The following is a 27,933-nucleotide window of genomic DNA, read 5'->3' on the forward strand; positions in this document are numbered from 1 at the left end:
CGAAACGAACAACAAGACTGAAACTGTTGGAGCATTGTTTTGGCAACAGCAGAATCACTACCATAAATTTTCCTCAAAACCGCTTTGAGCTATCGACTCAATGTTGCATACATGCTTGTCACTCTATAAAGAAACAGGAGCAAAAGGAGGAAATTTGAAAAGAAAAGAAAGACAAAGGGATAACATGTACAAATGGTCCAGAAAATGTATTTACACCCTAATTCTGAACCCCCTAATCTTCGATTGTCTGAATCTCCCCCTTCATGATACGGTTGCTCACCACGTTGAATCCCAGCACTGCAGGGCTCATGACTTTCTTACCTTTCTTGCCCTTCTTCTTCCACCCTTTCGCAGATCCATCCACTCCAGGCCCGGGATCTGGTTCGCCCGCCAAATTTGTCATACTGTTGGTATTTACGTCATCAAAGAGTCTGGTTACATTGCAGTCGTTCCTTTTCCTAAAAGCAATCTCAATAACTTCAGGTGAAAGCAGCTCCTTGTAATTGATAAACTTATCGATAAACTCATGGTAAGGATCCACAGAACTGATGTTTGCAACCAGAAGAGACTTGGCTTCTGAACTCGGCTGCTTCAAGCAAAACTCCAGAAAACTAGTATCTAGATAATAGCAGTCAAGGAAAGACAAAGACAAAAAAAAAAAACTGACCTGTCAACTTGACCATGTCAACAACTTACTGGACGTTATCATAAAACACAAATATGAGAAAGAATCAGAGAAGACAAGATTGATAATAACTTTGACAGACAAGCAAATGTACGTGCAGGTCTCATTTCTGGTGCTTAAATTATTTTAACTACCACAATCTAGTCAGACAAAGATCCAATATTTTCATAGCTTTAAGCTTTACAGCTTAATTTTTCTAGTATTTTTATTGTTAGGAAATCAAATATGTAGTTTCCATTGGTAAAAACATGGATATTACGGCACACTGCAAATTTCATCATCCTCAACTGACGTGATTTGACATGTTTCATGCTTTTCTAGTATTATATGCTAGAAAAAACATAGATGTATTCCGACATACCGCCCATTTCCTCAACTTTAGTTGACTGGATTTTAACATTTTCATGCATTTCTAACATTGTGTTAATCTTCTGAAAGTTATGCAAATAAAAGCTACAATCTAATTCTAAAAAAAAAAGCAAGAATATGTTCAGTAGGAAAAAGTCCCAGGTCATGAAAGATAATGAAAATAGAGAAAGGTTCAAGTAATGGAAGATAATGAAAAACCACACAAGCACAAAACCTCAGACAGGAAAGGGAAAGGAAATGTGTTCATGGCACAGGACTGGCAATAAGGATACCCTTTGTGCCAGTGAGTCTGAGCGTTTCATTTTCACACCACTCCCTGAAGCCCATAGCCTCTGAAAAAACAAAAACGCATAAGCATCATGTTTAACATTCTCTAGAAAAATATGACCTCGTTCTACATTTTTTAGTCATTAATTCCTTCTGACCTTTCAAAATGGACTGTGCTGATCCAGAAGCAGGTGATGACTGTAAGGTGCTGCTGAAAGACTTCTGCCGATTCAATGATCCTCCAGAAACACCTTTATTTTTTGATCCCCAGCTGCTTGAATTAGTAAGGGTTGGAAATTCAGAGCTGAAATGAATAAAATAAGAATGTCATAAACCTAATTGCAGCAAAATACACTCTTGATTCTGTAAGATTCATGATACAGGGTAAATCCCTGGTCACCAAACGCTTGGAAAATAAATGAATACTCTTTTTCCAGGACACACTTTTTAAGACAAGACAACACATATAAACATAAAGAAACCTCATAAAAATTACTGGAATTTTGACGGGATTCAACTTTCAAGCCAATATTTGTTTTCGTCTTTTCGAACATAAACACACATAAAAGAGACTAGATATTAGGTCTTAGCTGAAAGGACCAACGTATGTGGAAATTTAACCTTGTTCATCATTAGTTCTTAGGGTCGTCCTATGTCAGCGTCATTTGCGGAAGGTTGTGAAACAATATAGAAGTTCAGATGTCATGTTGCCCCTTCAATCATTACTACAAAGTACTAAAACTGATGCATATTGTTTACTGAATTGTATTAGAAAATACAACCGACAGGTTAACAATATAAAATAAATATAGGGACATGATCCATCACAAGGTTGGAAGTTCAGTACTGTGGAATCATTGTTGTCAACCTAGCCATTGACCAGACTCCTGGTCCATGATCATCTAGTCGGCTGGGCCTTGGTCCATGACCAGCTGACTGATTAGGTATTTTTGGGTTCTGCACTTTTTTTCTCTTTCCTTTTTACTACTCTCTCTCTCTCTCTCTCTCACGCATTAATACAGTTTTCACATTTATGCTACCATACCAACTAGTTAGTTCATCTATTCACCTTTACATAGACATATACATACATATATGTATTTACATATATAAATGTAAATATATACATACTCATAGAGTGAATGAATGGTGACTTGGGCTATTCTGAGCCACTCAGCTCACTCATTAGGGTTGTCTGATCTATCGTGATGGATGGTTGAGAGAAAAACAAGGAGAAATATGTGTGAACTAATACTAGATAACAAAAATGTCAATCACCATCTTCTCCTTGTTTTTCTCTCAACCATCAATCACGATGGATTAGACAGCCTTCATGGGTGAGCTGGATGAGGATGACTGTATAGCTAGAGTCACTATTTAATTTTCTTATATATATATATATATATATATATATATATATATATGGACAACTCAAACCAACTGGACTGTTAAAGATTTACAACAATTTCTGCCCTGACTTCCAATTTTGACAACTTGGTGTGGAATCGAACATAGGGATACCAAGCTCACCAATTAGTGACTCTTTCCTACCAGCAACTCGATAGACGACATCCTTATTTTTTCAAGATTTTTTCAAGACAACCACATCAAAGTTGGATAGACAGCCACTCCGAAAGTTCATGAAGCTTCAGGAGTACTTGGGTGTCACAAACTCATTAATTTTTTGTTCCACCAAGCAAGAGTTTGATCAGCTCACAGTTGCATTGTTTCAGCAAATTTCTGTTCAATTGTCATTGTTTATTAGTTGTGCTTGTGCCACCATTTTGAAATTTGAACATCATAAACTAATTCAAATCATGGTATTTTTGTCTGCATGACCATTTTCCATGTGTACAAAATGCTGACTGTGACTTTTCATTTACCCCATCCCTACACAATACACAAACAGGCACAATTTGGATGCTCATGCTCATGCAAATATGAGTAAAATGGTGACATTCCCAATCAATATAGATTCCAGAAGGGGGACTTTGGGGAATAGGTAAGATGAAAGAAGCCAATATGCACAAATTTGCACAATAGAAACCAAAAACCATCAACTTGTTTCTACGTAACTGCAACCAAACATAAAAGATGCAGAACCAAGTGATGCCTCTGCACTTAAAACATGCCATGTAAACAATCAGAAAGAAAAAAATGAGGTCTCAATCACCAACAGAAACTGCAAACAGAATCTCAGAGATAATTAGGTGAAAACTGCTTTCAGTTTATAGTAATCCTTACAACACAAGTTTATAACTACGCAAAAAGTTGAAAAGAATTCCATGAGATCAAATGTGAACTTACAAAGTGAAAGATCAGGAAGCAAGATCAAGTTTGAACTATAAGAGTAAGAACCAACTGTAAATACAGCCAAATGGATTCCCAATCCCGGCACTAAAACCATGCAAACTTCCAACTGCCTGAAATTATCTGAAGGCAAAATTTGCTACCACATGTCACATGGCAATGCAACAAACAAAAATGAGCCAACCCATTGATTGTGACTTCATGGAGTGGCTGGAACTACGCAACACCAAGCATAAACAACGTTACAACAAGTATATGGTGAATGTTCCATGTAAAGTGCAAACAAAAGACAAGTGTGAACTAATGCTCTTCAAATCAACAATATGAACCTACTGCTTAGCTTCTAGTTTTGACAGAATAATTTCCTGCAATTACTTACATGAAACCACAGAATGCCATCCATAAACAGCAAACATGTAAATATGTAATGCATGTGTCATGTTCATGTCACTATTGTCCAAATCAGGATATGAACTTACTGCTTAGCATCCTGTTTTGACTGCTCCAAAGGGCCCCAGAACAGATCATCTTCAGTCTGTAACCTCGAATGAACAGAAGAAACAGAACTGATTGGAATAGGAGATGCTTCTTTTGATGGTGACAATCCAGATGTTTGAAATGAAGAACCATTTCCTCGAGTATTACGATTTGTTTGGACTTTTGGCGCAGAAATTTGAGGTTGGTGCTGAGGAGAATGGGAAATTTTCTCCTGCTCTTTCTGGATTTCTCTCAACGATGCAGGCCTAGAGAATTTTCCTGAATCATTAGACCATGCCGGTGGAGGAACAGGGGTTGACTGCTCTCCTTTCCAGAGAACAAAATCCCCTAATGAAGGACCAGGTGGAGCAGGCAGTATTTCCTTCTCTTCTTGCATGTTGCGTGATGCTTTACCCTTTTCATTTGACATGGATGCAAAAGGCGTATCCGGCATAACGTCACATGAGGCCTTGGTCCCTATGCCCTTAGATTTGGTTGCCCTTTTACGACTCTTTTTAGTATCTTTAGCCTCAACAAAATCATCAATATTGACAGCAGATGTTACTTCTTCGAGCTGTGTTAGTGGCAAAACAGATCCTTTGTCCACGTGGTTAGGAATATCCTGTTCTCTTTCAGTAGTCTTGGCCAAGACTTCTTCAGCTAGTAAGTCATGCAATTGGCTCTTCTTGTTCTTAGCACCTGAATGAGCCACGGAGTTCGCTGCATCAAGTAGCGATGAGTTGACTCCATCATGCTTATTTTCCTTAGTTACTTTAGTGTCTGAATTAGCAACTATACCAGCCCAGGGAGTGACTGATGGAAAACTGGGAGGAACAGAAGTTGCAACTTCAGGAACCTTTTCAGCTAATGCTCTTTGTTGTTCCTCTTGCTGAATTTCTAGCAGGGATTTCGGCTTCAACCCAGGAGCAGGTTTCCATGCAGAATGACTAGAAGGTAATTGCTTATCTGTTTTTGCATGTTCAACTACTTTTGTAGTATCCTTATACTCAGCCGCATTTGAGGAATCAATCCAGCCACTACCTATAGAATTATGACTTGGGATAGCATCAGCCTCTGGTTTTGCATCTACCATCTTAAGTGGGGACAATGCACTCACATATTCTGCAGTTCCTATGCACTCTGATGATTTTAAGTTCCCCCCACTCACCTGATCAACCTCCACACTTCTGTTGAGATGCTGAGAAGGGGTAGGCTTACCCTTTCCCAGATCTAAAGGGGTTTGCACTTTTAAATTCTTCTGCTTTTTGGACTTCTTGTCAGAAGCTTTCTTCAACTCGCGCCCTTCTACACTTTTGGTCTCTTTAGCAGTAGCATTAAAAGATTGATCATTTATCAAGTTTTGCTCATTTACCAAGTTAGATTGTCCACCAACATCAACAGATGAACTATCCTTTTCATTCCATTGCTCAGAGAAAGAACCACCACTTTGGTCACCCACAACAGTAGAAGGAACTGCTATTGCATTCTCTGGAGCCACAGAGCTTAGTCCAACACTGTCTTCATCAACTTCTGAGTGGTGATCTTGTTTCTGTCTGGATGCTGCAGCTAACTTATCCAAATCATGTTGATTCTTTTGAAGCAACAAATCATGCGGCAACTCTTCTGCTGCCTCACTTGCATGAGATGGTACAAATACAGACTTCTGGGTAGCTTCCAATTGAGGTGCAACAGTAGCATCTTGTGCCCCCAAGAGAGAAATATCTCCACAAAGTTGATGTAGTAGAGGTACAGTTGAAACATCAGAACCAACAACAGGACCAACCTCCATAGACACTCGTGAAGGCTGGCCAGACAATTTGGTTAAATGTTCATTGAGTGAATTATCAAAGTTCTCAAGAACATGAGTTTCTCGTGAAACAGGAATAGTGTGTGGAATCTGTGGAGTAATCCTAAGTGATTCCTGTAGTTGTTGAAGCATCCGGTGGTCAATTGAAGCATTTGCAGGAGAAACTGCCACAGGATGTTGGCCATACGTTAGTTCACCAAAAGAATGATGACCTTGATGTTCTGATAGAACCTGAGAAAGAAGCTGTTGTTGTTGTTGCTGCTGCTGCTGCAAGATTTGTTGCTGCTGCTGCTGCTGTAGCAATTGCTGTTGCTGTTGTTGTTGCAGCAATTGCTGTTGCTGTTGCTGCTGCTGCAGTAACTGCTGATGCGGGTCCTGCTTCTGTTGTTGAGAAAGCAATATAAGCTTATCTAGGAGGGATAATTGGTTAGGTACTGCTAACTGAGGATTTATCTGAAGTTGAGGGAGCAAATACTGTTGCTTTAATAAACTTAACATCTGTGGATCCTGAGAAATTGCCGAAGAAAGAAGCTTTTCTTGTGCAGATACATTGGCAGGATGATCCACAAGTTGGGCAACCGTTTGTGAAAAAGATGGCAAATGTTGAGGTGGAGGTCTCTGATGCTGAAAGCCGTAACCAGGTTGGGAAGTAAAATTCTGTATATGATGCCTGTCCACCGTATCTTGAATAATATTTAAGCCACTTGGAACATTAGTTGATCTTGCATCAGGGTAGTTTGGCCAAGGGGCAGCCCCAATATTTACAGCAGAGGTCGTGCTTTTATCAGCACTACCTTGCAGCATGGACATTATATCCACGAATGGAGAGTTATTAGGCACCTCAGCAGCTCCATCTGACATCCCAGACAGCAGCTTTGCATGTGAAGTAGACGAACTTGGCATAACCTCTGCCTTCTGTGGCACAGAAATAGAGTCTTTCCCAGGCCAGTAAAGAAACGAACTGGGAACCGACCGATGGTCTGGTGACATCATTCTCTGAGCCAGCAGATAGTTAACATCAGTTCCACCCTCAGATCCCATTCCCTGCATAACGCCAGTATTACTTCCACGGTATCCTTGAGAGCCTACAAGAGAAAGAAACCATAAAGAACACTTTAGTTCCACGAATACCATAAGTACAAAAACACCTTAAACATAAACTATTCATGAAGGGAAACAAACCTTCTGGCAGTGTGAAGGCTTCCCTTGAATTTTTCATACTTCCAGGAATTAGAGCAATCTCACTTTGTTTCTGTACACCAAATCCTGGAGGAGGCCCTGCTTTTGTTCGTAAGTGAGGCATGATGTCTCCAAGCGAAGAGAATGGAGCATCAGCTGAATCACTGGCCAAGCGAACTGGTAGATCCAAATCAAAGTATCCTGCTTCATACCATCCTATCAGATCACTCCCTGGAAATGGGCCTTGAATCTCTCCCTGGGGATCTCTGTAATAAAGAGACAGTTCTTCTGGAGGAATCTGCAGATGTGGCTTCCAAGCTGGTGTCCTATCTCTAAAACCAGGAGCTTCTTCCCCGCTGTGGACCATACCTGTTTCTCTTCTTCTATCAAAAGCATCAGATGCTTGCCTTGTAAGAGTGAAATGTCTGTTGAAATCAGGTAAAGCACCTTCCTTGGACTGTATGTTCCGGTCATCCTTGTAATGTGATAATGGCACAGATTGTTCACCTGCTTGTGGCCAGTCCATTTCTGATGTTTTTGCCCTACCCTCGGCTGTCCAATCTCTCCATTCACTCAAAGGTCCACGTGAATGATCACCAATCGGTTGAGTTTTCCAATGCATGCCTGGACTTGCAAAAGTGGTCTCCTGCACACCTTTATCAAAATGGGTTGCTTCATCTGGCTGCTTCGAAGCAAAAACTTCCTGCCTTGAAACTGCAACAATAACAAACACAAATATGGAGAAAGTTCCATGGGAATATTAGAAAATGAAAAGGCAGGTGTTTAAATAACAAGTTCAAAATGCTTGAAATTTGAATGATTACACCACCTTCCATATTGGGCTTGTTTCCATACAAAGAAGTGCGGCTCTGAATCAAGTCCACCTTGTGGTCACTTCCATATGAATGCAAGTTCTCCATCATGTGGCTCTCAGAATAACTTGGATGATTTCCCTTCAAGTTCCCACCAGTTTCTGCTTTGTAATCTTCAAGGGCAGCAGGAAGATCCTCTCCACTGCCTGCCAAATAAAAAATTAAAAGACAATTTCAACAGTGAACTACAAAACTTTCTACGTTAAGGTTAGGCTCAAATAATAAAATACCAATCCTTGTTCTCCTATGCTGAGATGCATCTGCAGAGTTCCTTCCAACAGAACCATCTTTCGAGCCTTGAGGTAGACCACTGCTTATTATGTCTCCTTTATCAATCCCATTCAAAATTGACTGCCAGTGAAAGTAAACAAATAAGTAACACATGTAGATCATTTTCCCAAAATAGCTATTAACAGTATTACCTCTTCCTCAATTGTAGGGGAAGAAAAGGCCAGAGGCACCAGAGGCTCCACATGTGTGAGACCAGAAGCATCAAGACCATCTGGTTTTTTGTAAGTTTTCATATCTGTCGTCCTGTATATATCGAGCAATCTAGTTCTAGTATATCTAAGGGTAAGGTTGTCTCCATGAATAGCCTCACCCTTCTCTGGTGTACCAATCCTGTGCATAGGTACATTATTTCCTGTGCTTGCAGAATAAATACTCCTGCCTCGGCCAGCAGAAAAATTAAATGGAACATTGTCTCCACGCCCCCTACCAGAACCAAACATTGGGACCTGCCTGCTTGGAGTTACTGAAGAATGATGTGAAGTATCACCCCGCCCTCGATTTTGTGAAGTAGCACGCCATGATCGTGAATACTGGTCCAGGTCTCTGTCAGCTTCCTTTGCATGAGAACTTGTAAAGGGTGTTACTTTATCACGTGTGTTGTCCACATCTCTTCCAGTATCTGACCACTTCTCACGCCAATTTTCAGACTCCTTATCATCAGGTCCCCATCGTGTGTTCCATTTGCTCTCACGACGCTGGTCATAAGTAGCATCTCTGCTACTTGAATCACTCCAGCGCTCAATTGGTGGCCTCCTTGTTTCCCCAGTATTTCTATTAGACAAATTCTCACTCCACCTTTCAGACTTGCGATGCTCACTATGTTCTTTTTCACCATCCCTCCTACGATCCTTGCGAAGAGCAGAGTTACCATCCCTTTCTTCATCTCGCCAACGGTCACGACGTCCAGATTCTGAGTCATGAAATGGAGACCTCCAAACATCCCTTCTCTTTTCAACATCATGGAGCTCCTCACTATTCCCTGGTGGCCTTTTTGAAGCATCCATTCGACCAGTGTAGTTAGGATAATTGTTCACATGGGAGTCCTATAAAGCATCAACGTCAATAAAGAAGTACCAATCAAACTTATCAAGGAAATGAACCAGCCTCTACATCAGGATAATTGGCTGTAACTCCTGCACCAGTTTGAAGCATGTCTACCACAAAGGCTGAAGTTTAATTTCTAATTAGCATGCCAAATAGCCATAGGCACCTTGAAAAAGCAACATGATTTTATGATGGCTGCAACAAACCCAATTTTTCACTTACCCCTGATGTCACTCCCAACTTGTTCTCTATAGGCTTGGAGAGAAGCCACTGTGGTGAAAGAGGAACAGAATTTTCAGACCCTTGAGCATCTGCATGATTAATATTTGTAACATCAGCCCAATTTTCAGACAGCCCTTAAACTTAACCTCTTAGAATAGAGCACATCACGAAGCGTGAGGTGAGAAATTTGATGCCTTGAACTGTTTTTGTAATAACAAATTATCAGCCCTCTAGTTCTAATTTTATAATCAGAAAGTGGATAAGACAACAATCCTAGGACATTCAAACGCACAATAATAGCCATAACTGATAATTAAATCATCGTCACTAGGCCCTTTGCGGACTAATAACCCGAGCGAAGCAGATGGCATATCACGTCTAGGACCTTGCATACGGACCCACGCCTTTTTTTCTCTCCTTATTTCATCAAAGCGTCCAGCTCAAGATAGACGGAGAATGGTATAAACTACAGATATGTAGAGAAAAATACACATAGGACGGATCGTCTATAGCAAAATGCAACCTTGGACCACAACGAGAAGGTACTACAGTATAATACGGGTATACCCCCAGGCCTTCCCTGTTAAAAAACTTGAGAGTAAAAACGATCAACTGAAAAGGGGGTAACCAACACAAGAGGACCAGCACCCTGGTATCAACTATTGCACCCTCAAAGAACACACAAGAAAAAGAAAAAAAAAACGACAGACACTCGAAAAATAACGATAATGATTAAAATTGGCCAAGATTCCAACAACTCGTGCTGGTCTCAAAATTAACAGAAGGGCCTTTCTGTCTTCAATAAAGAAAATAACTCTATAATCTTATCCACAAGGAAGACCAAATTGGATAATCGCTAATGCAAGAAATATAAATGACAAACAAACCGAACGACCAAGTTAAAAGATTGAAAACCGGCAACTGTCCCCACGCCGCGCCACTGGAGGAAAAATAGCTGAGGAGGTGAAGTATGACAGAACCTAGCCTTGTGGTAAGGACCACTGAACGAGGTAAATCATCCGGCGGGGCTAGGAAAACTAGGGCATGGACACGAAAAATGGACGTGAGAGGGGAGAAATCGGCGGAGATTGTAAGCAGCTTGTGCAGGAAAAAACCGGGGAAGCAGGAACGCGATCATCAGGACTGAAAATAAGAGAGATCTCGGGGTGGGAAAGGACAGGAAATGATGGAAGAGGTGCCACCTTTGGACATCGGATTGGGAGGGTGGACGGACAGTTGCTGGCGAGTCTCGGCATTGGTCCTGTCGGCGGCCATGGCGGATCGGCGAAGCTCGGCGGCGGAACCCCGGAAAGAGTGAAGCCCTACAGAGGAGACGAAGAAGCGGAAGAAAGCACCCGACGGCGCGGAATAGCAGCGAGGGAATAAAGAGTGAGAAGAGCGAAGGAGCGCGAGGGAGGGATCTGTTTCCCCCTTTTTTCAAAGCGGATATAGAGAGAGAGGAGAGGAAGAGGAAGAGGATGAGTGAATTTTCGTCCTCGTTTTGGGAGATATCTACCGTTCTGCCACTCCACCTCTCGTTGACCCTTGGACTGGGTAAGCGAAACCGAAGGCCACAGACTGTGGTGATCCGGTTTGCACCCCGAATTATGCAGTATCGGCCGATACGATGCCAATGCGTATCGGCTGATGTGTTCCTGAATGTTGGCAGATAGATAGAGTATTTGAATCAGTCAACCCGCCCCGAGTCGGCCGATTCAACGACAGCCTTTTTCAATAAAACGGTTAATATTGTTTTTTAATAAAATATTACTAAAAGCACTTATAAAAGAAGTCCTTAACTTTTGATGAAAAATGCATAAACACGCTTAATTCCATCTAGTTTAACAAAAGAAATCATGACATGAGATAATCGCTGCAAGAGAGGACCATCTAGTTTAACAACCACTTGAAACGTACTCCTTTAGAAAATGTAAGAAATTAGGCCAAGTTTAATGTGCTAGCATTAGATTTACAGGATTCATTAGTTTAATGTGCCACTAGCCTTGAAGTGTAATTTCTATCAGATAGTGTGCGTAGATGTTTATCACGTGTTATTTCAAACTACTTGAATGGTTATGGTGGTATGCTATCAACGCATTACAAGGACGAGGCATAATGCCTCCAATTCTTTTTTTTTTTTAATAAGTTTGTTTTACTGTACAATCATTGCTGTTAATAAAATCGGTGTATGCCATCGAACATATCCGAAGAAACTCAATGCAAGGATTAATGTTTATATGTGTACATGCGTCAGAGTAACATGATTTTCATGCATAGCAATGTGAAAAATGAACACAAAGGTGGAAATATGCAATCTAAAAAAGGACAATTTGATTATGAACTCTATTACAAAATTTCATTTACATGCTAAAAAGGTGCTTTTATGTAGATTTGTAAAGGGTAGATAGTATTGTTATGTAGTAGATTTTTTAAACAATAAAATATTGAAAACCCTTCGACTAGTTGGACCAATGATAAATGATGACTGATCCTCTATATTCCTCTTTCTTTTCATACAAGATGCTATCTTAGACTGTATTAATGAAAAAACCTTGAAACTTCAAAATCTCAAATTCTAGCATGTAATTGCACGGTGCATTTGAAACATTTTAAGTGCATGAAATGGCCAAGTTTGGCTTTTCAATAGTGATGAAGTATTATAACAGGCACAGACTACTAAACGCACTTCACGTACTCAACACATTTTACAAACTCCCTCTTTGGTTGGGGATAGATTTATTGTTTCTTGCAGATTAGTTCAAGGTGTATCACCATCCCTTTTCTGCAAGGGGAATGTGGTTGTGCTCGACACAGACGTCGAACAACTCACTCTGTTTGGACCCCATTGATAAAACAAGATAAATAAAACTTGCAATCGGCTTGTTCTTCGAACTAAAACATGAGCATTCAACGAGGAAGAAATTTCACAGCAGAGAACCTTCTTGCTAAGGATGAACAGTTGATGTTCGAACTTGGTCTTAATGCGCATGTACAAGACCAAACACGGCAATCTAATCCCTGCACCTTAGAGAGAGAGAGCTGCGTCCCATGATGATTAACGAAGCAGTCAGCCAGTGACAGAGCCAAGGAGTACCACCATGGCCAAACACAGTCGTCTAGTCCATGCAGAGAGAGAGAGAGAGAGAGATATACGTTGACCTAGCCAAGCACCACCATGAAATAAAGCTAGTCCAAGCCGAGAGAGAGAGAGAGAGAGAGAGAGAGAGGACTGTGAGCCAAGGTGGAAGAGGAGGATCCAGCACGGTCTAGAACTCGCTTCCATTGTTGGGAATTGGGATAGCTTGAAGGTAGGCCGCCCCAGCGAGAAGGGCAGCGTCAGAAGTATATGGTAGGAAGAAGAGGGTTGGGGAGCTTGGCTTCTTAAAATTTTGCGACGCCCATTGGTTCCTTCTTCCGCTTTCCTCCCCCCTGCCAGCAAGTCCACGGCAGGCCAACGAGAGAGCGAACTAAAGGGAGAGGGCGGGGTCGCTTCACCTAAAGCTCGACGAAAGCCCACTGCCCACAAGCCATGGCAGAGAGAAGCAGCGTCGATGCTCGCCAGCAACACTCCGCCAACGCCCTCCCTCACCTCCACAGAGGTACCTATTTCCCCTCCTTCCGCTGCTGGTTTTACCTCCCTTTTTCTATCGTCTTTCCTCACTGAATAACTTTGCCAAAAAATTCGCCCCCCTTTTTGTCCCCTTTTCCTTCCCGCTTCTCGCTCAAAGTGAACGCCCTAGTTTCACTGCCATGCGAGCTCCGTTTCCCCTCTTTGATCCCGGAGTCTTCTCCGCGCTAACCTAGACGATGGGCTTTCCGAGCCCCGGACACTGGCGTGTCGTCCCAGTAGATCCATTTTTCTGAAGGCGTTTGTGCTTCTTTCGTCCTTGATTGAGTTTTGCTGCTGCCGAGAGTGTAATCCGACTGCGGTAAATGCAGAGACCGAACTCATGGAGGGTTCAAGACGCAGGTCAGGTGGACAAGCGAAGAGGAAGGCTGCCAATTCTTCGTCGTCGGCTTCTTCGAAGCGTTCCGCCAAGGAAAGAGCTCCGCCTATTCTTCCTCCTTTACACAACGGCCCTTGCACTAGAGCCCGCCAGTCTCCTAACAAGTTTCCTGGAGGATCTTCTGCTGCAAATAAGCAAGAATTCTCTCAAGGGATGCAGGATGTAACGGAGGTGCTAGACGACGCTCAACAGAAGCAGGAAGCCGAGGATCAGATGCACAAACCCCTGGTTGACACGGAGTTGGAAGCGGTTAGATCCCGGGATGCCAATGTCCATGTCATTCCTGTACCTGCTGGTAAGTGAATTCTTTCTGACGTTTCGTGTCCTTTTGGTTCTGCGGAAGATCAGTACGTAGCATATCTTCTATAACGATAATATTTGGCTTTTGTGGCTACGGTCTGCTTAGTTATATGACTGCCTATTGTGGTGGAGGACATTGCTACCTTAAATCGTCGGCATACATCCAGAAAAAAAAGGGGCCAAGAACATCTGTCTGCAAGGCATATGGTTTCTGCTTTGTACACACATTGAATCTTTGAATTTGTCCAGAGGACAGGCACTTTTGCCTAGAATTACCGCTTCTGCAGATGTTTCATGACAGGGATAGTTTTCTACTGGAATTGCTACTCCCTTTCTTTTAGTTGGATTAATGTATCATTGTCTTTTGAACCAGTAAGGAACCAGTAACCTGTCTTCAATGTTCAAGAGTTGGGTTAATGGCCGTTCTTATTTCTTTTGCTAGTTTTGGCAATCGATGCACCGATCCATGTGTTTGTAGGTTGGCAGTTAGTGCAATAAATCAACCTTTTTATATATTCATTTGGTTAGAAATAGATCGGTGGTTTTTCATCCATTTTGTCAGCTGGAATTCTCTGACAAACCTTCCCCTTTGGTTTCTGCTTAGGTGCATTTTTCAGATGACCTTGTTTTATATTGGCTAAATGAATATCACGTCTTCTAGTCTGATTGTCGGTCACATTCTCATTTATGAAAGAAGAGTCTCTGCTTCATTGCAATGTCATAAAAGAGTGGCCCCAATGCACTTGCCTGGGAGCTTGATAATGTTAACCCTACTAAATGTGTTCTTGTTTCTCAGTTGCTTTTGTTATGATGCAGGCTGCAGCACTTCCAAATTGAATAATTATAGTCAAATTGTTAATGTATCTCTTTATGTCCTAAATTTTTTTCAACCTCAATTGGAGTTGTTAAACATTTCCTTATTCTGTAATGAATCGCATTTGGAAAAATTGGAAAGTAAATTGCAGAACAGACCTTCCTCATTTGGTTTCAGATGTGGTAAAACAGCTCAAGTAGGATACCCGAATGCACAATTCTATATGTTCTATAGACACCAAAAGTGAGTTCAGCCTTCCATAAAATTTATAATATCTATGTTAAAGATAACCTATCTCAGGAAGAATTGAACTGGATGTCAGTTCTTACTTGTAGAAGGAATAAGAAAGAATTATCTGCCCACTGGAAACACCCTTAAACATGTCTTACAATAGCTGAATGATGTGTTTTTGGTGGTTGATATTCTTTTATTATTACTATGATATTCTTAAACATGCTTGTGCTTAACTGCTATTTGGTGAAGCATTTACTTTCTTTTGGTTGTCCTCTAGGTTGGTTTTCTTGGACGAAGGTTCATCCACTAGAGGAGAAGGCTTTGTCCTCATTTTTTGATGGAAAATCCGAAACTCAAACATCTGAAAAGTACTTAGAATTGAGAAATCTAATAATGAAGAAGTACCATGTGAATCCTCAATCACAAATAAGTTTGAAGGATTTATCTGACCTTAACATTGGGGATGACAAAGCGAAAAAAGAGATAATGGAATTCTTAAGTAGCTGGGGTTTGATAAATTTCCATCCACTTCCACCACCCAACACTGATATAACTTCTAACGGGGTTGATGAAACTGCTGAGGTGACATCTTTGGTTGAAAAACTCTGCCAATTTCGCATGCATCCAGTTGCAAAGGTAAATAGGCAGAAGAGCTTGGCTGCTCCAACTTTGGTGTCTGGGATCCTTCCAGAATCTGCTATTCCAGATGCATTGCTTCCACAGGAAGGTCCAGCAGTAGAGTACCATTGTAACTCTTGCTCTGCTGATTGTTCTCGCAAGCGTTATCACTGCCAGAAGCAGGTATAGAAATCCCTAATTTTACATTTGTGATCATGTTTATTTTTTACTGAAAGATCAAAATGATAGCTTATTTCCATGTACATTCCTTGGGACGTGTTTGAAAGCCAGAGAAGGACATTGCTTAACAGAAATTTTAGAAACCCCTTAAAATCAAAGGGAAATGGTGGAGGGTTGTTGTCACACATGATGACTCTCTCTGTCATGTCTTAATGGAGAGAATGCGGATTAGACACAGTCTGTCTCTGATTGTTTCCTACACTATTTAAACCTGTGCAGAAACCTACATTAAAATATCAAACAATAGGATGTACACAAAAAAAAGAAAAGAAAAGAAAATGTTGCTCTGATCTGATTTCGGTTTGTCAATTTTCATGAGGGAGTTAGCTCTTGTGAATTCTCAGTAATCAAGATGACGACTTTATGCTTTATCTGAAATGAATAATGCGCAAGGTCACATGGGTGATGATCTATTTACTTGTTGTTGAATTATGGGGAAGATTTGGGAATCCTTCCATTGTTACTGACGTGAAACCACTCTTAGGCAGTGTTGTTAAAATTGTTTTCTGAACCAGGTCAATGGTAAAGAAACTTCAGCGACTTGACTGCAATGTGACAAATTGAATTCAATGGTAGTCACCTTTGAATTGGAACTGTTAAATATTTGAATATTTTAAATGGCGAACAAAACAAAAATATATGGAAATAAGGAATCTAAATGATCTGTTAAAATAATGAAGCAACGAAAATAATGGTTCACATATTCAATCAATTTGAAAAGGATAATGCTAATGATTAAAAACAGTTTAAAAAAATAACTAAATAATGGTAGCCTGCTGCATCTTTTTCTTTCTGGGTTTCTGATTTTTACATCTCGGCTCTTGGGTTCTTTTGTTTCAATCTTTACTTTCTTATTAACTACTTCAGCTATTTTATTATGTGAATTTATGTGCAAGAGAGCTTGTTCACATTACCTTTTTCATCTAGTCTAATGACATTGATGTTGATATGGATAAGTCAATATTCAAGTAAATAACAAACACTTCCATGCTTCAAGAATGTAATTGCTTACGCATCTTCAAGTTAACATTGTTAAAATGTCTTATTGTCTTTGATCAGTGATATTCATGTCCTTCACTATATCCAGTTAACTAAAGTGATTCAAATGCTGATCAATCTGCAGTTCCACAAGTTGCTAACAAACTCATCAAGCCTTCTGGTTGCTAATATTAAGCTAGTCTAGTCTAGCAATTTCTACTTGTATGATAGCTGGAAGTTTGATATTTTTGTATATTTCCTATTATCTGAAATTAGTCACTTTTATATTTGCTTGTCAATAGAAATTACTTGAGTAGTCTGAAATTACTAGTGGGCATTCATGATTAGACTGAGCTAGTTTTTAAGTTGCACTTCCAAAATATGGGTTTCCACCACGAATTCATTTCAGATATTGTGTTTTCTGCGAAATATAGCTTGTTGAACTTTGTAATAGTGCATAAACACGTGGACATGCTGACATTCAAGCAGCATGATCATAACGCTTGATTTCAATTAACAAAATGTAATGTTCATCTTTTTAGAAGTTTTTTTCCAAGTGAAAAATAAAATATTTTGCAACTTCAGTTGAAATATTGATTACTTACCTTTAGGCGTCACCTTGTGGGGGACAACATACTGAATAGATATGTTTTTAGAAGTAACTTTTTTTCTTCTTTTGTTCCTTTTGGTTTTGTTTATTCTCTCAGAAGATTTTTTGGTACTCCTTGCAGGCAGATTTTGATTTGTGTTCTGAATGCTATACTGATGGAAAATTTGGATCTGGGATGACATCAGCTGATTTTATCCTTATGGAACCTGGAACAGAAATGTCAGGCACAAGTAGTGGAAGTTGGTCAGACCAGGAGACCCTGCTTCTTCTTGAAGCTCTGGAGCTTTATGGAGAGAACTGGAATGAAATTGCTGAGCATGTTGCCACGAAAACCAAGGCTCAATGTTTCCTTCATTTTGTCAGAATGCCTATTGAAGATGTTTTTATAGAAAGGGAGGACACTTCCGATGTAACTAGTCCTCATGTACCAGATTCTGCTGCAGTTGACAAAGATCCACCCGTTGCACCTGCTACAGGAAGTTCTTTAGATCCTCCAAAAGCTGCTTCAGAGCAGCCTGACACTCCTTCAGAGCAAGTAAAAAATGACTCAGAACCATCTCAAGCTGAAAATGGAACAGCTGGTGAGCAGCCAACACCACTGCCACCGCCACCTCCTTCTGATGCTGTTAAACCAAGTGATGATGGTTATGTCGATGATGCTCAAGAAAATCATAATTTTGCAATTGATGCATTAAAGGCTGCATTTCAGGCAGTTGGTTCATCATTTGAACCAGGAGGTTCACTTTCATTTGCAGATGCTGGGAATCCTGTCATGGCATTGGTATGTTGCCGAATCTGTTTTTTAATCTGTTTGAGTATTTTGGATACTCATAACGGTACTTGGAACAGGTTGGTTACTTGGCGGCCCTGGTTGATCCTGATGTGTCTGATGCTTCAGTGCGGAGCTCTCTAAAAGCATTTCATGAGGATTCACCAGGAATTCAGCTTGCCTCCAGGCACTGTTTCTTCCTTGAAGACCCACCAGACAGCAGTGAGGGTTTGGCTGCGTGCAAGAGGTTTGGATACTAACTAGCTGTCATTTTTTGAATTTTTTTTTTCAATTGCATTTGGATGATACATACAAAATTTGGAACAGTGATACCACTGAAGCGATTGAAGCTGAGCCCCACAAGGAAGAAAAAGAAGCGTCAGCCACAGAAGGTGGTCCAATATGCAATGACTCAACAAATAAAACTGATGAGAATGTGGTTACAGAGGCAAAAGATCCATCCACATCCCCACAGGAATGTACAGAAAAACCTGATGTTGCAAATGAATCAAATGAGACAGAATCAACCAAGGAAGCTTCATCAAATCTAGAGGATATAAAACCCATGGACATAGATCCAAATTCTGTTCGTCCAATGGAGGAAGACGCTAAAGCAACAGTTGCTTCTGAGAAGACCGTTGAAACAAATTCTAATGCAGGCAAGATATTCTGTTCAAATCTAGTCAGTTGCTCTGGTTGCTGGAGTTGTATATTGCGTCATTTTTGTTTACATCTTTTCATGGAATAGCCTTAGCTTTATAAGGTTTTATTTTTTATTACATTATGTGAGCCAAGAAACTTTTGGTGTTCAGCAAGTGATCCAGGTTGTCCATATGGCGTGTGCCTATCAGAAGAGTATTGAAAAATAATTAATGTGTCTCAATAGAAGCTAGGATGGTTCAAAGGAAAAAGTAGCATCCCTTGGTCTTCTAGAACTTGTAGTTTATGTGGAAGGAGCGTAATTTTGTTCCAACTTCCGAGTTAATCAATGCATGTGGCTGCATTTATTGCCCTTAGTCAACGTGCTTTCACTTGTTGTAATATATTTCTTAAACAAAGATAAGTACATCACATGAGATCCATCATTGATCGTATGGATTAGCACTTTGAAGGCTGAAGATCATTAATCCATTTCATAATGGTGATTTAGTAGCAGTCAAATACACTCCACGTTTGGATAATGATCTTAAAAAGAAGTACTAACGCACAGTCTACAAATTGAATAGTAGTCAACATTTTTCTTGGCAAATTTTGTGTGAAGTTTTACTCTGGATATGTTCTAGAATTTTTTGTTCCCAATGATAAAACAAGGTTAGATTTTTCTGGGAAAAGGCAATGAAACAAGTAGAAGAGTTTTAAAAGCATAAAAATGAGAGAAAGAAAACATACAAGGCTATAAAAAGAATCTTTTATAATACAAATGCCGTGATAATATATCATCATATCTTCAGAATACTACAGTATCTTGCCAACATCTAGGCTTGCTCCAAATTGATGGTAGCATTTGCATTATATTGTGAATATCTGCCATGTTGGTGACTGAGTTGAATATAATTTTTGTTTTGTTAGTTAGGTTGTTTCTCCATCTTTAGCATTAGTCAATCATTCAATGCTATTTGGGTGTTAATTCCCTCCTTAACTGGTGTTTCAGTTGACAATGAAATGAAAACAACTGTGACTACTCCTGAGACGGATGCTAACTCTTGTAAAGGTAAATCAATTTCACCAAAACTTTTGTTTTTTGCTGAATTCACTATTTCAGTGATAAATTATTGTTGAAATATGTGTTTAAGATCTCTTGCTCTTTCAGTTGAAGATGGGCCTAAGGATTCAAAGGATGCACATCCTAAAGATTCAAACGATGCACATCCTAAAGATTCAAACGATGCACATCCTAAAGATTCAAAGGATGCACATGTGAGTGCTGGATCAACCGATGCCACTGCTTCCAGTAAAACCAGTGTCTGCTCTACTAATGCCACTGCTTCTAGTAAGGTCAGGCGTGCTGCGATTGCTGCACTTTCAGCAGCAGCTGTGAAGGCGAAACTTCTTGCAGACCAGGAAGAAGAGCAAATTCGTCAGCTCTGCTCTTTTGTCATTGAGAGGCAGGTAATAAGAAAAAAGTTAACCTTGTCTCTTCAGTTATTGTCTGTGATACAGTATTTGATAAACCATCATGAGTGGATCTTCTGCAGTTACATAAGTTGGAGTCCAAGCTGGGACTTTTCAGTGATATAGAAAGAATATACATGAGACTTCGTGAACAGATAGACAGAGCAAGACAGAGACTTATGCTTGAACGCAATCAAATAATAGCAGCACGGTTTGGTTTACCTGCCTCTATGCCTAGGATGGGCTTCCAGTCAACACAAACTCTAAGATCTTCTATGACCAACAATGCTGCTTTCCGTGGGCCAATGAAGACATTTTCGTCATCTTCAATTATTCCAGGTTCATCAGCAGGGGGTTCAGTACCTGGGTTAAGTCAAACAAGCATTTCTTCTGCTGGAGGAAATTTAGGACCTGCCAAATCATAGTGACATAGCCAAGAAGGCTTGCTTATTTCCATAGTGGGTCACAACTTGTTGGCTGTCAGCTGCATCAAGTAAGTAGGACATGTTAGTTACTTGTGATCTGTTATGATGCATTTATTGTGAAGCAGCGTTCCTTGAACAGAGCACAAAACTAGCTTTCAATTTCTCAAATGTGGTTTGAACAGTTTTGGTAATTAACATCTTTCAACTAAAAAATGTACAATCTTGGGGCAGATTTTTGGAGAATAAGTAGTTATTTTGTTGGATCTTGTGCAAGTGCTGCTGCAAAAAAGTTATTCACATTTTGTAACATCGGAGGCTTTGTACTTAATCTGTCACTGATTGATTGTTTCTTTCTTCAGGCTGTTTTGGCAACTAGGTTTTTGAATTTTTGCTCAAATTGGAGCACAGGATATAATTGATGAATGTTGGTGCGGGGCTTCTGTTGTAAGGAGGTTCAATTTTTTTTTTGGTTCCTCTTATTCCCACAATTTCTCTGATGTATATCATATTCTGTATCTCATTGTTTCAATGTAATCTCCACATGTTTCTTAGTTCACATTGATTCTTTCCTTGTGTTTGTCAATATGGATTGGTGTTGCTACAGTCAGAGCTGGGTATTTGAAGATCGAGATGTGCTGTTGATTGTAGCTGCTATTGACAGTCTTTTCCAGCAAATTCAAGGTCGTTCCTCTCACACTCTCATAGAGGCTGCTTATTGCACAATCTCTGCCCCTTACTTGAACTGGTAGTCATCTACTGCATGGAGTATTCTATCTTCTTCATTTCTGCAATTCTAATCTAGAAACCACCCCCTGGAGAGAGTGGCTTAGTGACATCCTCTAAAACTTTCCTTGTTGCACATTTTAGTGGTTTTCCAGCGGTAACTAATCCCAATGTATGTTTGCTGGGGAAGTTCCTAGTTTAGTTCCAAATATCTCCATGTCCTATTACCGACAGCGAGGACAAATAAAATAGAGGAACCGAGTCTGATTCCGCCAGGTTATGAGGTCAGGTGGATCTACTGCTTAAGTTTGGCTAAGTATTTATTGTGGAGTTGATTTCCTTTCATCCTTTCCTAGTTTGGCAGCTAGCGGGCATTGGGATAGCAAACCATCATCCGACATTCCTTGTCCTTACAAAGTTTCATGTCGGCATATGTATTAGTTACTTGCTGCATCTTGATGGCGATATTTAACCAATCTTGTCATCTTCCTTACTGAAGGACATCGATATTTTTCATTTATTAGGCCGTACGGAGAATACAAGGTATTTTTGCTCAAGCTAAGACGTTAGATGTGTCTGTCATGGCCTACGCACAAGAAGGCAGTCTTCTTGTTGAATTCATTTGACAGGAAACTGAGTCCCTCAAACTGTTGCTCAATGCTAGCCGTTGGATTCTCACTAGTCACTCCCTAAAGGACAAAAATTGGCAATTATATTCCAATGAACGTTTTCGATGCTAAATATAAGTTATGGTGCACGTGCAATTGCTCCAGAAAAAGTCAAAAGTGTGCAACTATATGTATGTCATTGATTTTATTCATAGCACCACCTCATGATCGATGAGGAACATGTGCATCTATTTTATGCCATGGGCTTTTGAATTTGGTTAAGTGCATACTAATTGATGACTGCATTTGCTTGCAATTAATGATCTGTTGTTGAATCTGAAATAGTCAAGGCGCATTGGTACGAGAAAAACTGTTTTTCAACTGACCATACATCTGACGCTGATGCCCTGTAGATGACCGTGGAAGATAAAGATTTGTCAAGGGAGTTAAGCAGACAACACTGAATCATATGATTCCCATGAGTGGACGAGGGAATGAGGATCTTTTGCGGCTTCGGTGTACTGCCATCAATGAAGCCAAGTTTGTTGTTGGCTAAAAGCGCCATATCATTGCTTGGCACCACCTCTAGCCGTCATTAGTCAGCCGTTGGGAAACAAGCACAGTATATATATATATATATATATATATATGTATGTAGGTGATGCAAAGAATTGGTTACAGCAAAAAGAAAAGCCATCAGGGGAAATAAGAATACTCCCCCAGGAGGATTCCTCCAAAAACAAAAGTCACGTAACTTCCCCCAAAACATAAACTTCAGACTAACGATAATCACTGCAGCCATCCCTTTCCCAATATTTAAGGAGAAACCTGCCCACCTTTGCAGTCGGGCTGGAGTTGAGAATTGTCACGCAAAAGATGTGGTCATGCAAGGCTCTCCACTTGTCTGGCATGGGCCTTCTACCCTCCATCAGACCTCTGAGGCGACGCTTCCATTCTGCACTATTTCCTAGAGATGATCCTTTCAGGCACCGGGACCGCCTTCTTACTGTCCAACCAATGGATCCGAAACGACAATTCTGCTGCATCTCCATGATCGCTACCCTTAAGAGTTAGGACTCCTCATTGTCATCCCCGCTGCAACCAATATTCTCTTGCTTTTCTGATTTTTCTGGTGCTTTTTCCATACAATTGTTTTCTTTATTCGCGGGTCAGCCCGCAGCGCCAAGCTTTGTAATAACGACACCAAATAAAAGTGCAAATAATAAAATGGCACGTTTTGGACAAGAAATAGGAGCTTCAACTTACCATTCTTCACATTCTCCCTTACACACACATATATATATATACACACATGCACACACACATATGCATACATATATACATAAAGAGGGAGTGAGACGGAGAGAAATTGGCAGATGCCTAGGTACTAGATCCTTAAAAACCATCTCCAGTCTTTTAACATTTCAATTGTATACAGTTTTGAGAAAAGGGAGAAAAACTTGTGAATTAGTATAAGATAACAAAATATTGTCTCCTTTTTCACATTTTTTTAATGGTCAATTTGAAGAGAATCATTTTTTCACCTAAAGGTCTGATACTCACTAATTTATCTCTCTCTCTCTCTCTCTCTCTATATATATATATATATATATATATATATATATATATATATATATATATGTATCATGGTGCAGTTGGAAGTTGGTTCAGACCATCAGCGTTTACCACATGATACCCTCTACGTGCCACCTTTACAGGCTTGTGCTTTGCGTTTCATCTCCATTATATGATTCCGTGCACACTTAGAGAACCCAAACTCATAAATTGCGAAAAGGGTTAACTCTCGGCCTTCCTAGCATCCTTCAAAACAAATAAACTTCAAATACTATCATCAGGAAAGAGAAAAAAATGTGTTCTGCATTTGCATCTGTGCTTGATTCACGGATCTCACTAAGTTCATGACACTTTCACCGCATTCCGGTGACAGTGACTAACTTGATTATGACTGCCTACATATGATAACTTATATATTTCGTGGCATTTTCCCTTACGTGAATGTTTTTTTAAGAATCAGCCGCCTTAAGAATTACATATAAGTTGCTAAGGTTTGAAGGTCAATGACCAAGTAAAATCATTCGTATTCTAGCATACAAAGGTCTTACTGACATTATTATTTACAACAACATGGTTCCAACCTCTTTTTTAGCCGATCCACCGCGATACTGAACATGTCTACAGTATTGCTTTCGTTACAATTTTCAATACATCCTCCACCATCAAGGCACACCAACCTCTCACACATGCAGCGTAATGTATATACATAACCCAATATAATGTAGGGAGTCATTTTTTATTTTGTATCGCTAAAAATCATCGCAAAAGATATATATATATTCCTTTGTTCTATATCAAGGCTACAAAGAAGAAGGGTAGTACCCACGAAATCTGAAATCGAACAAAGAGGTTCTTCTCATCTCGCACTCCTGCTTGCACAACATTCGAAAGGAAAAAAGAAAAAACTTCAGATTTTAAAATCTGTAAAAATCAACTGAATGCAGTGGGATTCTTCTTCACTCTCTGTATACCATGAGTATGCAAAAGCTGAAAGACCGGAAATGGTAGAGGTAAGCTGCCCTCTCTCACACACACACATTACTTATTGACAATACTGAATCGTTTGACAATCTTTTCAAAAGAAGAAAAAGGCTAAGAAGAGTCACGCGATGAAACAAAGCGCCAGATCTTTATCCGTCGCTTTCTGTACAATAATTTAGACCCTACCATCCTCCAGGGGTATCGTAGAAACGTCTTTCTTTGCCCCCATCTGCAGCTCACCGGGTGCAGCGGCAGCAGCAAGGGCGGGTACTGCGTCCTTTTTCCTCCCGAAGAGCGCCTCCGTCTCCTCGAGCGACTTCCCCTTGGTCTCCGGCAGCAAGGTGAAGAAGAAGATCCAGGCGGCGATGGCGAAGCCGGCGTAGAGGAAGAATGCCCCGCCGATGGTGATGGCGTTGGAGAGGGAGAGGAAGGTCATGGCGACGGCGCCGCTCATCATCCGGTTGACCACCACGCCGAAGCTGGCGCCCTGCGCCCGCAGCCTCAGCGGGAAGATCTCCGACGTGTACACCCACGTGATGGGTCCCATCCCTATGGAGAACACTGCCACGTACGCCATGATGGAGGCGAAGGAGAGGCCGACGGCCCACTCGACCTTCTGCGAGTGGTGACCGACCACCGTCATCCCCGTCCCCAGCCCCACCAGCGTCACGATCATCCCTCCCACGCTCGTCAGCAGCAGCGGCCGCCGGCCGAACTTGTCCAGCGTGAACGTCGCCACCAGGATAAAGAGCGTCTTCGTGAAGCCGACGGCCACCGTCGCCAGCAGCGCCGCCGATTTGTTCAGCCCGGCCTTGTCGAACACCCTGGGGCTGTACAGCACCACCGAGTCGATCCCCGACGCCTGCTGGAAGAAGTGGATCCCGAGCGTCGCCACCATGATGCGCCGGACGTGCGGCTTCGGGCGGATGAACAGTTCCCTCCACACCCCCTCCCCGTGGTGCTTCTTCGGCACCGACACCACTGAGTCGCCTTCCTCCATCACCCCGGCTGCCGACTTGATGTCCGCCAGCCGCACCGCCGCTTCCTGCGGCGAGCTGGAAGTCCGCTCCAGTACCCTCTTTGCGTCTGACATCCTCCCCTGCATGACCAGCCAACGTGGCGACTCGGGCATCACGAGGACGGCGATGGCGATGATGAGGGAAGGGATGGCCCCCACGCCGAGCATGAGTCGCCAGCCGAGCCGGAGCGGAAGCTTGGCGAAGGCGAAGTTGGAGACGTAGCCGAGCAGGATGCCGACGTTGATGAAGACCTCCGGGAAAGAGCTGAGGAAGCCGCGCGAGGAGGCCGGCGCGAGCTCAGCGGTGTACACCGGGCCGATCATGAGGGCGTAGCCGACCCCGACGCCGGCGATAAAACGACCTGCCATGAGCCAGCCGTAGGATGAGGCGAAGCCCATGACCAGGGCGCCGACGAAGAATATGCAGCCGGCTAGGACGATCGTGTATCGCCTGCCTAGCCAGTCGGACGTCCGTCCTGCGGCCAGAGCACCCACGAGCGAGTAGACCTGGAGCACGCCGGCGATGATCTCGACTTGGACATCGGTGATATTCAGATCCTTTTTTATGAAGATCACGGCGCCGCTCATCACCCCAATATCTGTACAGGAATAAACCCACACATCTCATCAGTGTAACAGAAAAAAAAAAAAAAAAAAAGGAAAGCAAGGGCAGCCGTTACTCTTTCTCTCCCTCTCGACTTAATCCTAAACCAACCAATCCAACAAATCGTTCAAGAGCTAGAGAAGATACTGAAGATTCAACATAGATTTTCCGTTTATAATTTATACACAAGATGCGGTAACGTAAAACAAATGTTCTCCGGCATCTGCAAACATTGCCGCAGAAGAAGTAGTGGAAATCAGAAAACGAACACGTTTAAGCAAAACGAAGAACCAAAATGACCCATTAAATTGAAATTCTGGTTCTTCTTCTCCCCGCACAGAAGGAAGGCCACCCATATGATTATGGCCACCATCTCCCAGACTGAAAAGGACAGAGAACCAAAGAAGGCTGCTAGTAACAGCGAAGGGTGGGCAGAGCGCTTTCGTGCAGGAGAAATTACCATAACCAGAAAGGATGGAAGTCATGGACGCGAGAAAACCGCAGGCATAAGCATAATAGTTTCTCCGGGGCTTCTGCGGAGGATGAGCCGCCTCACACGCACCTGCCGCCATTTTTAAGGTGCAGAGCCCAAGAAGAAGAAGAAGAAGAAGAAGAGGAGAAGGAGAATGAACTCTGAGCTGAAGGGTTACTGAGGTAAGGAAGAGGAGGACGAGGAGTTGCTTAAATAGACGGCAAACGCGCTGGTTTCTATCCACAACGCCACACGTTTATGGAGGTGTTAATTTACTCAAGCACCCTTACATCCTCTGCCCCTCCCCTGTGGCCCATTCAAAAAGCTGAATCTCAGTATTTTTCTTTTACACAACTAAAATTTTGTTAATTAAGTTGAAGATATAGTTGAAATTGTTTTAACCAACTTTAGCAACATTCAAGACTAACCTCATCCAAAACGATACAAAAGTTAGTTGTATAAGAGAGTGATTAAGTTGAAATCTCGAAATTGAGTTGATCCATTGAAGTTGAAAGTTATCCAGAAAAGCATAAGCCCATATATAGAATTACAGGATAACTTAGCTTAAACTGGTTCTTGTTTGATGGGGTGATCAGATTCTATCTGGCTAAACCTTTTTGCGGATATTGAAAGCTAGCTTGTCTTTCTAGATAAATTAAGCCAGAATGTGTTGTAAATGTTCAAAAATTCATCGCGTAGCTTGCGTCTTCTTTAACCAACTCTGCTAAGTTTAGCAACATTCAAGACTAACCTCATCCAAATTGATCGGATGCCAGTTCTTTCGGAGAGCTCAGTTCCAAATCGTCTTTTTCCAAATTTTACAGTCACATACGATAACAAAGTTAGTTGTATAAGAGAGTGGTTAGATTGCAGACTCAAAATTGAGTTGATCCATTGAAGTTAGAAGTTATCCACAAAATTACAGGATAACTTAGCTTAAATTGGTTCTCGTTCAATGGGGTGAACGGATTCTATCTGGCTAAACCTTTTTGCGGAAATTGAAAGCTAGCCTGACTTTCTGTGTGCAGATAGATAAATTAAGCCGGAATGTTCTAAAATTTCTCAAAAAATTGTAACAATTGCATTGAAATGTTAGTTGGTAGCGATGCTATTAGTCAATAATAAGCACTGCTATGATGATGTCATGCGAAAAGACAACTAAAAAAAATTCCAATTAAAGCAGAAAATAAACATCAGGAAAGAGAAGAGAAGAAAAGAGCAGAAAGAAACCACTTCATATTAATTATATACATTCAAAATGGAACAACTAAATTCCCCCCCCCCCCCCCCCCACAAAAAAAAATCAATTTTTTGTTTCTTCA

At 41.2% G+C, this 27,933-nt stretch overlaps 3 protein-coding genes across 5 annotated transcripts; 1 reads left to right on the forward strand and 2 right to left on the reverse strand.

Moving 5' to 3' along the window:
- Positions 1-58: 58 nt before the first annotated feature.
- On the reverse strand, positions 59-10,954 carry LOC116260734 (protein ESSENTIAL FOR POTEXVIRUS ACCUMULATION 1). Its single transcript, XM_031639181.2, has 10 exons — positions 10,726-10,954; positions 9,524-9,612; positions 8,389-9,300; positions 8,197-8,317; positions 7,924-8,112; positions 7,098-7,808; positions 4,111-7,000; positions 1,480-1,625; positions 1,327-1,386; positions 59-618 (listed from the first exon to the last, which is right to left on the reverse strand). The coding sequence occupies exons 1-10, from the start codon at positions 10,796-10,798 to the stop codon at positions 233-235; spliced, it is 5,577 nt and encodes a 1,858-aa protein (XP_031495041.1). The 5' UTR covers positions 10,799-10,954; the 3' UTR covers positions 59-232.
- A 1,765-nt stretch (positions 10,955-12,719) lies between these two features.
- LOC116260462 (SWI/SNF complex subunit SWI3D) lies at positions 12,720-23,166 on the forward strand. Of its 3 annotated transcripts, XM_031638823.2 has the most exons (12): positions 12,720-13,122; positions 13,463-13,825; positions 15,156-15,679; positions 17,446-18,105; positions 18,174-18,340; positions 18,421-18,752; positions 19,745-19,804; positions 19,904-20,202; positions 20,289-20,698; positions 20,990-21,082; positions 21,235-21,311; positions 22,375-23,166. In XM_031638823.2, the coding sequence occupies exons 1-9, from the start codon at positions 13,053-13,055 to the stop codon at positions 20,628-20,630; spliced, it is 2,817 nt and encodes a 938-aa protein (XP_031494683.1). In that variant the 5' UTR covers positions 12,720-13,052; the 3' UTR covers positions 20,631-20,698; positions 20,990-21,082; positions 21,235-21,311; positions 22,375-23,166. The 3 variants fall into 3 exon arrangements, with proteins under 3 accessions (XP_031494683.1, XP_049935584.1, XP_031494682.1); XM_050079627.1 differs by lacking the exon at positions 22,375-23,166 and having other exon boundaries at positions 21,235-21,324; XM_031638822.2 differs by lacking the exon at positions 22,375-23,166 and having other exon boundaries at positions 20,990-21,324.
- Positions 23,167-24,460: 1,294 nt separating this feature from the next.
- On the reverse strand, positions 24,461-26,798 carry LOC116261418 (polyol transporter 5-like). Its single transcript, XM_031640156.2, has 2 exons — positions 26,600-26,798; positions 24,461-26,134 (listed from the first exon to the last, which is right to left on the reverse strand). The coding sequence occupies exons 1-2, from the start codon at positions 26,709-26,711 to the stop codon at positions 24,693-24,695; spliced, it is 1,554 nt and encodes a 517-aa protein (XP_031496016.1). The 5' UTR covers positions 26,712-26,798; the 3' UTR covers positions 24,461-24,692.
- Positions 26,799-27,933: the final 1,135 nt, after the last annotated feature.

Source organism: Nymphaea colorata, chromosome 9, assembly GCF_008831285.2.
Source record: "Nymphaea colorata isolate Beijing-Zhang1983 chromosome 9, ASM883128v2, whole genome shotgun sequence".
In the NCBI taxonomy this organism is placed as follows: Eukaryota; Viridiplantae; Streptophyta; class Magnoliopsida; order Nymphaeales; family Nymphaeaceae; genus Nymphaea; species Nymphaea colorata.